Raw genomic sequence first — 11,338 nt, 5'->3', positions numbered from 1 at the left:
ATATATATATATATATATATATGAAGCATGTCACCTAGTTGAAAACATTCATACGAGAAAAAGTGTTCAACTTTTAACAAGATTGAACCCCATATCAATACTAAACTATTCCTTTGTTTTAATAACTCTTTATCTCTTCATATTGTAGCATGAGACATTTTAGTAGTTCACTGTTTAACTTCATATCATCCGGTGAAATTTGTAAAAAAAAATTACCATTCCTTAAGTAAATGATTCACTGATTAAGTGGTTTACAATAAAAACTAGTAATCGGAAAAATTAGTAAATATTTCATACATAAAACACGATGATGAAAATAATTCAGTGACAATGCAGTGACACAATGTAAACAAGGAAAGAAATTTTACTTATTGCAGCCTGAGAAATTAGCATAATGGCCACAAGATCCTTTCCATCTTGCTGGTGGAGGACCAAATCCATTGTCTTTGAAGCTTTTAGACTCAGGTGTGATCCCTGACTCATCAATATTGTGACACAGTTTTAACAATTGAATTAAGAAGCACCATTGATGTAATATAATGGCAAAGAAGAAATTGAAAAATGTGAGAAAAGCCAAGATGAACCTGTGTCTATAACACCAACAATTATGTCACTTTCTACTTTCAATCTTCTTTTGGCTGTTGGAGGTAACCCAATGAAATTCCATGATCTTGTTGTGTGTAACTGACGGTACTGATTTTGAAACACTAAAAGCACTTCATCCATGGCTACACATACAAAAGGGTTAATAGCATAAGATATAGTGCTTGAAGAAGCCAGAGAAAATTGAAAAACTATCCTTACCAGATAACTTCTTGGCTTCATCTTCTGACAGTTTTGCAGCAAATGCATTGAAGTTCCTTGAGTAACTATGCACCATAGATTCTTTGGCTTCAAGGTAGCTAAGTGAGCACAAATCAAAATTCAAAAGGCTTAGATCTTAAAGAGGAAAAGTTTTTGTTAGAATGAGAGAAAAACTGTGTTGGCCTTTTGATCTTAAAGAGGGGAAGTTAAGAAGTGTTTGTGAGTTGGTCAAGTTACCTTCCCTTCACAGAAGATAGAACATTTAAATAGGTCTCAAGTGCATTTCCTCTGCTCTGTGTATGAGCTCCCAAGAAAACAATGTAAAAGTTCTACACACAAAACAAATAATGGTCAAGCTCATAATGACAGCAATAACTAACATGCATGCAAGAGGGTAGCTTTAAGATGAAACAAATCAAATAGATCAATGGCCAAACAAGGAATGAAAAGGGGAGAAGAAATTGAATGCCTTCTGCTCAACTCCATTAACTGAAGCACTGCTTGCTAAGATTAGCAATAATTGAAGGCAGAGTAGAAAAAGGGATTTTGTATGGCTCTTTGGCAACATATTTAGTAGCAACATGCTTGGCTTTTGAGACACTAAAACATGACCAAACTGACTCTAAGAAACAGCTTATATACCATTCAAAAGTTAGCAAAAGAAATTATAAGAAGGCCTAATTCAATTAGATTGCTTGTAACATACAATTTTCAAAGCTTAATTTGGTTGGGGAAGCTTGTAAGAAAGATTATGAGTTTCTAAGTCCTTCTTTGGCAGAAGTCAATGTCACATATAGAGCATAGGGTTGCTTCCTCAAGTAAAACTTGCATTAACATTTTCATTTTCTTTATGAACCCATTTGAAGTCATGATCTATATAGTAGACTCATAACTAGTGGTCCATGCAGATTAATTTCTCATCTTATTTTTACATATAGTTTATGTGGAGTATTAAAAAGAAAATCACTGCATAATTCTTCTTGTTTATGTGATTTAAATTGATTTTATCCTTAGTCGATGTGATATTTGCAAAAGACATGCTAATTATGATACATGTATGCGTTGTGATTTACTTAAACTGCATTGTGATTTCACATACCCATGTTGTGCTTCACCAACAAACAAAATTTTGTACTCAAATTTGGCAGCAAGAAACATTGAGAAGAGTATGAGAATTTGAATGTGTACCATCCTAGACGCACATCACTATCAAGTACAGTAGAGATATTGCTTAAAAACAAAGAGCCCTTGACATTATGAACCCCTATTCCGTGAATTCCAATGCAAGCTTTTAGCCGTACATCACTGATTACCAACGTTTAATGGGCTTAGCTTCAAGTTTAACCTAAAAGAGACAAACATTGAGAAAGTTTTTCTTCTTATTATGCATTGATAATAAATTATGAGAGCTGAAAAGGGCTAAAAACCTGTGTACCATGTTAGTTACTCTTACACCAACCTACTTGTCTTTAAAATCTCCTGTAGATTAAATATTTAAACTTGTTTAGTGGTGTTAAATACCATTCATGAAAGTTGTTAATTGTGGAAATTTTAACTGTGGAAACTATTCTGAAAGCAACCCTTGCAAGGGCTTTCCTGGTGTTGGATATAGTAAATAACTTTTTCACTTTTTGTGAGTAATCCACAATTTTTAATGATATATTACGTGGAGTGTATTGTAAGTTGAGAATTCATTTCAAAAACTTTAAGAGTTATCTAACTGGAATAATTTTTTTATTAAATGAAATAACATTAGAGAGAAGTAAAGAGTTTAGAGTTATTTAATTGGAATAAGATGATTATTAAATGCAAAGTTGACGAAGAATTTAGCCATTAATATAATTCTTTATACTTGTTCACAATTGAATAAAATTTAAGATTTACTAGGTATATGGAATCAAATTTTATTTTACTAATAAGACATACGAATATTTTAGGAAATCATCATAAAGAGTTCTAAAGAATGTTGCTACTATAAAATAAAGTTTGTCATCATCTATAAAATCTATCTTTTTCTTTTCTAAAAAACATTATTCAACTATAATTTTAAAATACTATAAAATGAAAATAACAAATATGTTTATAACATTTACAAAATACTACATCAGTTTAATTAAAACTTTTGGATGCCAAATTCCCAATTTAACACAAATTGAAATTTTAGGAGTATCCCATTTTTTTCAAATTATGTAATTACAACCACTTTATCAATTAAACATATTTATTACATTCACACGTAAATAATATATATATATATATATATATATATATATATATATATATATATATATATATATATAACAAATCAAAATCCTAAATATATATCAAACTAAATAAAACACAACATTCAAATATAATTTACCTAATCACCATTCAATACATAAAAAAAAAAAACTTTTTTTTTCAAATTATTTAACTACAAGTTCTTTACCAATCATATCTAATAAAAACATAATTAAAATAAATTACTGACATCTATTTATATAACAGGCAAAAAGTAAAATAATAACCTCTTATCATTATGTAATCCCATTAGAATTCTTTGTATATTTTGATATCTAACCTTAAACATGAAAAAGTAGGTGTTCTTATGAATACTAGAATTTTAAAAATAATATATATATATATATATATATATATATATATATATATATATTTGTAATGTATGTAGATATGTATATTTGTTAGTTAAATTCAATATTGTTCGACCATCTTTTTTGTTAAGCGTCGTTCGGTCTTTAACGGTTGTGTTTGGTTTATGTTCGGTTTTTGTTTCTGTTTTAACTGTTTGTGTTGTTGTGTTTTTGCTTAGCTATATTATGGCCTTTCCCTTTGTGATTGTTATAACGGAACACAATATTTATTCAGATTATTTTTTCTTAATCTCTAATTTCTTTCTTGTTTTCTCTGCTTTACATATGGACTCTTGCTCCCTTTTCTCGCGGAACAACAAGTGGCGCCCACTGTGGGGTTGAAACAAGAAATTCCAAAATCGATGGCAACCAAGTTCGACATAGAGAAATTCAATGGATCAAATGACTTTGGATCGTGGAAGATCAAGATGGAGGCAATATTGATACAGCAAGGCTATGATGAAGCATTGAAGGGAGAGTTGAACATGGCTTCTACTCTAACGCAAGAAGAGAAGAAAAGAATGGTTGATAAGGCAAGGAGTGCAATCGTGTTATGTCTTAGTGATAAGGCATTGAGGGAGGTCGCGAAGGAAAAGACTGTGGCCCTTCATCTGCAGGCCACTGCAGGCCCTTCATCTGTTCTTGAAATTTGTTGTTGTTTGCTGCTGCAAGTCACCATCCATTTTTTATGGAGATCTCTCTCGTCCATTGTTTTCCAAGTTGAAGTTCACCTTCGTCCATTGCTATCCAAGTTGAAGTTTGTCCAAGTTGGTTTATTGGGTTTATTGACTTTATCTCTGATTGAGTTTGTCTATTTCAAGCTTGGTTCATACAATCTTGTATGATCCAACTTGAGGGGGAGTGTTGCAATTTGAGATAATATCTTTAGAATCTTCCTAATTAGAGGAAATAGATACATACTTTTATTTTAGTTTATTTTCTCTAAATTTCCTAGTTTCCCTATTTCCCTTTTTAGAAGAATTAGATTATTACAAATAGAGGGTATCAGAATGTATGGCATGGTCTGCGCTAGACCTGACCTGACGCATGGAGTAATTAGTCGTTTCATGGTTGATCTTGGACAAATCCACTGGGAATCTTTGAAGTGGATGCTTAGATACATAAAGGGGTCTCTTGATACTGGATTACTCTTTCAGAATAACTTTCAAGGTGGAGGTTTTATTGAAGGATTTGTTGATTCAGATTTTGTTGGGTGCATGGGCACAAGAAAGTTTCGTTGGGGGTATGTGTTTACTTTGTTCGGAACTGTTGTGAGTTGGAAGTCTACACTGCAATCAGTCATTGCTCTTTCAACCACTGAAGCAGAATATTACGCGCTTGCCAAAGGGGTAAAGGAGGCACTATGGTTAAAAGGCATGATTCAGGAATTGGGGATTGATCAAAAGTTTGTTTGTGTTCATTGTGATAGTCAAAACGCCATACATTTGGCCAACCATCAAATTTACCATTCTAAAACAAAGCATATTGATGTTAAGTTGCACTTTGTCAGAAACATTGTGGAATCCGGTGTTGTCCAAATCTGCAAAATAGCATCTGAAGACAACCTTGCAGATATGCTAACTAAGCCGCTTGCAAAGGAAAAATTTCTGAAGTTTTTTGTCCATGATTAGTTCCGTATCGTTTGGTCTGTGATTGTTTATCTTTCGGTCTTTTGTCTTTATTCAGTCTAGGTCAAAAATTGTTAGTTAGACTCAATATCGTTTAACCTTCTTCTGTTAAGCGTCGTTTGGTCTTTAACTGTTGTGTTCGACCTGTGTTCGGTCTTTATTTCTGTTTTAACTGTCTGTCTTGTTGCGTCTTTGCTTGGCTATATTATGGTCTCTCCCTTTGTGATTATTATAATAAAATATAATATTCATTCAAATTATTTTCTCTTGCTCTCTTATCTCATTCTTATTTTCTCTACTTTGCATATGGACTTTTATTTCCTTTCCTCGCAGACCAATAAAATATATATATATATATATATATATATATATATATATATATATATTCTAGTATTCTTATTCTAGTATTCATAACAACTCCTATTTTTCATGTTTAAAGTTAGATATCAAAATATACAAATAATTCTGTATTGATAAGAGGTTATTATTCTATTTTTTTGCATTTCTTGTTATATAAGTATATGTCAGTAATTTATTTTAATATGTTTTTATTAGATATGATTGGTAAAGAACTTGTAGTTAAATATTTTGAAAAAAAAAACGTTTTTTTTTATGTATTGATTGGTGATATAAGTAAATTATATTTGAATGTTGTGTTTTATTTGGTGTAATATATATTTAGGATTTTGATTTGTTATATATATATATCTATCTATATATATATCTATATATATATATATATATATATATATATATATATATATATATATATATATATATATATATATATTAAAGTATTTCATTACATCATTAATTAGAGGATATTTTAAAAAAATTAGAAATGCAAGGTGAAAAGGTTATAGGTGCTGGATGAAACACTTTCTTCAACCCGATCCCTCCGAACTGGTCCAAAGGCTTTTGCTTCCTATTGTCCCTTAGTTTTATCTTGCACCCACAAGTTTTTCTAAATGACAACTTTGCACCCGTTTCTCTTTTTTGTAACAGCAATGGATTCCATTGATGGCTTTTGGTGGTGGATGACATGGCAAATAGTATTGGTGAAACTTCAGAGGTTGGAAGTGTTGAAATATTGTTTGGAAATCATTTTTCAACATTGATCATAATATTTTTTTTTTACCTTGTACTATTTGGAATTGTTCTAAAATAGAAAACAACATGTAATTGTATTCTAGAACGCTTACTATGAAAATACAGCTTTGAAAACTCAATCTGAAAATATATTTTAGAAAGTCAATCCAAAAACGTATCTATAAAATAACATTCCAGAAATATATTTTAGAAAGATTTACATGGAAACCCAATTTTAAAATGCATTGGAAAAAGAATATTTAAAAATGCATTCTCAAAATATTAACATGAATAGCTGGACTTATTAACCATATAAAGCTCTAGATTGCTAAATGCAGTATATTATTCTAAATCATATAGTTACTACAAGCTTTTAAAATTATTTCATCTAAAATATAATTTTTTTTTTAATTGTCTCTCAAAAAAACTTTAAAAGTCACTCATTTAAAGTATCCACTAAAAACAAAAATTTTAAGAACCCAAGAATGAAATTTTAAAATTGTATATATAAAGAGGGACAATTTAGACTTTTAAATCACAATAATGGGTGCAGAAAGAAATATTAGAACGTAAGGCCCAACGGAAGATGGTGTAACGCGAACTTACTCAGGTACAGAAAGGGCCATTTCTTTCACACCTCTGTAATTTCAATATGAAAACTTGTATTTTACTGTTTTATCTTTTAAGGTGAAAATAGAAAATGGTATGACTATAATTTTTGGATTATCGTTTTACAGTCACATTTTTAAGTACTATTGATTTAATATTATACTTTATTATTATTATTGTTATTTTAAGAAATTATTTGATAATTATTCTAATTATAATGAAGCACACATATTATTCGAAATTTAATTCATATAAAAAATATTTAAAACAATTTTAAAATATAATATAATACTATATCTCTTTTGTGTAAATTAGTGTATATATATATATATATATATATATATATATATATATATATATATATATATATATATATATATATATATATATAAACGAGAGGGTTAAGTAAAATTTATGAATGAGGACATTTATGTTACAGATACAAGAATTTAAGATTTATTCGTTAAACTATATTAATATGATTTAAAATTTAAAAATCTATATTTCAAATAAGACTGTAAATCATAAAAGCTTCCTTAAAATACTAATTAAAGCAAAAGTTAAAGCAATAATTAAGTTGGCTATAAACAACACAAGTCTCTTCGACTTTTGGAGTTCTATTTAACCTTTTTTTTTTCTGCCGAAACATCGTACCCACCAACATCACTTGATCATTTTTCAAGTGTTTAACGTTGTTCATGGACAATCAATGTGTCTCTTCCAAATGAATCATTGCACCAAAATAAAATATACCCAATAACATAATAAATAGGTTTATTTTAATTTAAATGTACTTTATTATTCCTAAAATTTATTTTTTATTTTTCTCTGACATAAACTATCATTTATCAATATCTTAAAGTAAAAACTTTTGAAAAAAAAAAAAAAACTTTTAATATTATGAACATTAATGTGAATCTTTAGAGAAATTACCAAGAATCTTCAGTATTACTAAGTTATCTATACAAATATAAAAATATCACTTTTATAATATAAAACTCTAAAATAATAAGTTTAAATTTTGTATATATTTTTATTTCATTGATTTTTAATTATTGTAAAATTTTTAAATCGTAAAGTTTTTAACTATTACGACTTTATGGATTAAAAGATACTTGTAAACAAAAGTTATCATTTAGACTTTATTTTCTTTTTCTCAAACTCTCTCACTTAGATTGCAATTTGTTTATTAGCGTTGGTTAGATTTAAAAGATGAATAGGATGAGTGAAAAATAAAGTAGGACAAGATGTTTAGTTGAAAAGAAAAACAATACAAAAATATATTTTAGAAACAAAGTGTAACTTTATATTTTATTTTTAGGTTAAATATATTTTTTACCGTCAAAATATTTTTTTAAAATTTTAATTTTATTTTAAAATTAAATCATATATCTATTTCATTTCTACATTTTATAAAATTTATGTAAAACATTTTTTAATAAATAATACAAAAATATTATATAATAAAACTTTGTTTTTGTGTCATTGTGGAGAAGATGTTTTACATACCTTAATTTAAAGACGAATCACAATTTTTAAAAAATGTGAGTACGAAAAATATATTTAATTATTTTTTAACTTACCTTTTCCTTTCGTTATCTTATTTCTACAACTAATTATAAACATATTTAACCTTCATCTTATTTTTTACTCTACTAGTTTTATATTATATTATACTTTTTGGCAACAGTTGAAGTTCATTTCGTTCATTAGCCAGAGGAGCCAAACAAAAAATCTACAGAAACATCAAAATTTTATACAGGTCAATTTGTTACATGTAAGATTAATTAAGCATAACAAGTCAATTTCAAATATAGAAAAACCATCAACACCTAGTATATTAATCATAATTTTGTTCATCATCTTATACATTAACATCAAAATGAATGATATCAAAATTTTGTTCAACTTAGATTACTAATATTAAATAAAAATAATTAAACAATTTATTTTCATCTGTTAAAAAGTTTTTTAAACAATTTAATTGATCTTGCACGATAAAATTTCATTCATAAATGAACTAAAGAGTAAATAAAAATCTCACCAATCTAATCATTTTCTCCCATATAAAGATGAGCATTGAAATTCAAAATTGGTCAAATTTTTTCTTACAAAGGGAGAAAATTAACTCAAATACAAGAATATTGTGTAATGGATTAGTAAAAATTTGTTGATAAATTTGAGTTTGTTAACAAATTATTAATAGTAAAAAATTCATCGATAAAATTGTCGTTGATAAATTTTATTCACGAAATGCAAAATTTATTAATAAAAATCATAAGTTATAGATAAAATTAATTATCAAATAAATTTACCGGTGAATTTAGTATCAACAAATTCATTTTTAACCAAATTTGTGGAATATCTAAAATCCATTTATAAATTTAGATTTATGGACATATTTCATATTTATTTTTGTCAGTAAATATTTTTTAGTAAATATGAAAATCTTGTTGTTGTAGATATATGTCATAATATAATAAGATGAAAAAATAAGGTAAAAAAGTTGAATTTTTTATTTAAATTATAACTATCAACCATATATAAAACAAAGTGAGGAAAAATAAGAGAGAATTAATGGAAAAATATAAAGTTGAAGAAATTGATTTAATTAAATGATGATGAATAATTTATTCATAAAATATGATAAATCGAAGCTATGTGGCTTTTTAAATTCGAATGTTTTGAATATATAGATTATAGATAAAATTAGTTCAGTTCCCCCCTCTTAATTCAACACCTTAGGAATGATTATCATACTTTCATCTAGGGAAATATCTAAATAACGATGTATAAATTTGTCTCTCAACTCTAACAAAAAGTTTCTAGTATAACTTTTTACACAACTTTTTAGAATTGTATTGGTTAGTTAAGGCTTAATTGCTTGGTTTGTCCCTAGTTTGTTAAAAGTGTGTCAAACTAGTCCCCTCTTTTAAAAAAGTTACTATTTCGTCCACATGTTATTTAAAGGTATCACTTGTATCCATTAATAGAAAAATGTGTGTCAATTAGGTCCTCTCCGTTAATTGCAGACTTACAGTGTTAAGTGAGTGATGATTTGGCAGCAGAGAATTGCAACGTGTCGGCCATGTCAATTATTTAGATACAATTGGGGAAATTTAATTAATAAATGATTTTGGGGTTTTTAACTCACANAACTAAATTAAATTAGGGCTTTCGAAGAGTGAAAAATCNCAATCAAGATAGAGGACAAAGTGTGAGTTGACGAAGAGTGAAAAATCGTAATCGGGCTTTCGAAAGCAGATGCGCGCTTNATGAATGTGTTCGTCTTGGTTAGGGTTTGCTGAGCTTGGTGCGTTTACTGTTGTTGCTATACTTGTTCTTTGTTTTCTTCTTTCTTCTGTGAGAAAGTATTGTTGTGAGGTTGTGTCCTTTTGGCGTTGGCTTAGGAAGTGGCAATGNCATTGAATCATCAGTGTTGTTCGTCTTGCTCATGGGGGAGCTCTCGTGCTGTTTCATCCAGAGGATTGGTTGAAACCAACATTTGTCATTGTGGGGAGGTTGCTGTGTTGAGAGTGGCTAAAACGGTGAAGAACGACGGCAAACAGTTTTGGGGATGCCCTAATTACAAGGTTTGTTCAATGGTTGTACTTTAATTTTTGTGATTACTTTTATTTTTTGAGTAATGAAATGGTTGTGGTTGGATGTTTTGAACAGCGTACTCGAAACGAAGAACTTCAAGGATGCAATTATTTTAAATGGCGCAATGAAGAAAATTTGGATGAAAGGGATACTACTATTGCTAGACAAAGGAGAAAAATTATTAGTATGGAGAAATCTGCAATGGTTTCTCAGAAACGGGAGAAACAACTAACATGGATGNTATGTTTTATGGGATTTATTAACATCATCCTTCTTTGTATGTTGTTCAAAATTCCATGATGTGTTGTAATAGACAATGTCTTGTGTTAGACTGTTTTTGTAATGTGGAAGTTGACAGTATTGTAATAGGATGTTTTGAAATGAATGACAAATCTCAAATTCTACTTTCAACGCTAATTTGTAGTGTAATGTAAGAAGTGTATGGATTGTTTAATGTTACTGTAATGNTACAATGATATAAGGTTGTCTGCAAAAGCTGTATGGACATCTGATGCTACATATAGATGTGCTTTATATATTTCAAGTGNAGTCAATCACTTACTGATAGTTAATTATGTNTGGTGTAGAATGGTTTCAATTAGGAAAGTATAATTTTTTTTTTCTGGATGTTGGAATCATAAAGAATGGTTTCGGGATTCTAAAGAGGAAGTTTGTTTAGGGTGGTTTATGGTATTAAAAGTGGGGTCCCTTGAGTTATATATAATGTTGAGTTATAATTCTTATGCAGATAAANAAAACTTGCTGCTATGAAACCATAAAACATAACGAAAGTTTTATTTCCTTGCAATCTAGATATTGGCACGAGCAATACTTCATGCTAAAAGCATTTAACTACATTATTATGAATATAATCTTTAGCTTGGCTGCAATATTTTTGCTTAGTTTTGTTTTACTTTTTGGCTGCAATTAAACCATTCAAGAAAAACTAACTCAGCAACAAAACTAATTAGC

General features: G+C 28.5%; 2 protein-coding genes across 2 annotated transcripts in view; one reads left to right on the top strand and one right to left on the bottom strand.

The window, feature by feature from the left end:
- The window catches only part of LOC106752993 (subtilisin-like protease SBT4.14), a 5,026-nt gene extending 3,602 nt beyond the window's left edge, over positions 1-1,424 (bottom strand). The window contains exons 1-5 of the mRNA XM_014634774.2: positions 1,274-1,424; positions 1,042-1,133; positions 805-902; positions 585-728; positions 369-474 (exon numbers count right to left, since the gene is read on the bottom strand). Of these exons, the coding sequence (XP_014490260.2) occupies positions 369-474; positions 585-728; positions 805-902; positions 1,042-1,133; positions 1,274-1,387 (554 nt within the window). The 5' untranslated portion in view covers positions 1,388-1,424. The remainder of the gene's footprint in view (positions 1-368; positions 475-584; positions 729-804; positions 903-1,041; positions 1,134-1,273) is intronic.
- An 8,758-nt stretch (positions 1,425-10,182) lies between these two features.
- On the top strand, positions 10,183-10,666 carry LOC111241020. The gene is made up of 2 exons (XM_022777340.1): positions 10,183-10,356; positions 10,442-10,666. Exons 1-2 carry the CDS (start codon positions 10,183-10,185, stop codon positions 10,664-10,666), a joined length of 399 nt encoding a protein of 132 aa, XP_022633061.1.
- The last annotated feature ends 672 nt before the right edge of the window (positions 10,667-11,338 follow it).

Source organism: Vigna radiata, unplaced genomic scaffold, assembly GCF_000741045.1.
Source record: "Vigna radiata var. radiata cultivar VC1973A unplaced genomic scaffold, Vradiata_ver6 scaffold_122, whole genome shotgun sequence".
NCBI lineage: Eukaryota > Viridiplantae > Streptophyta > Magnoliopsida > Fabales > Fabaceae > Vigna > Vigna radiata.
The sequence above is the reverse complement of the archived record's forward strand: the minus strand, read 5'-3'. Positions and strand labels throughout refer to the sequence as shown.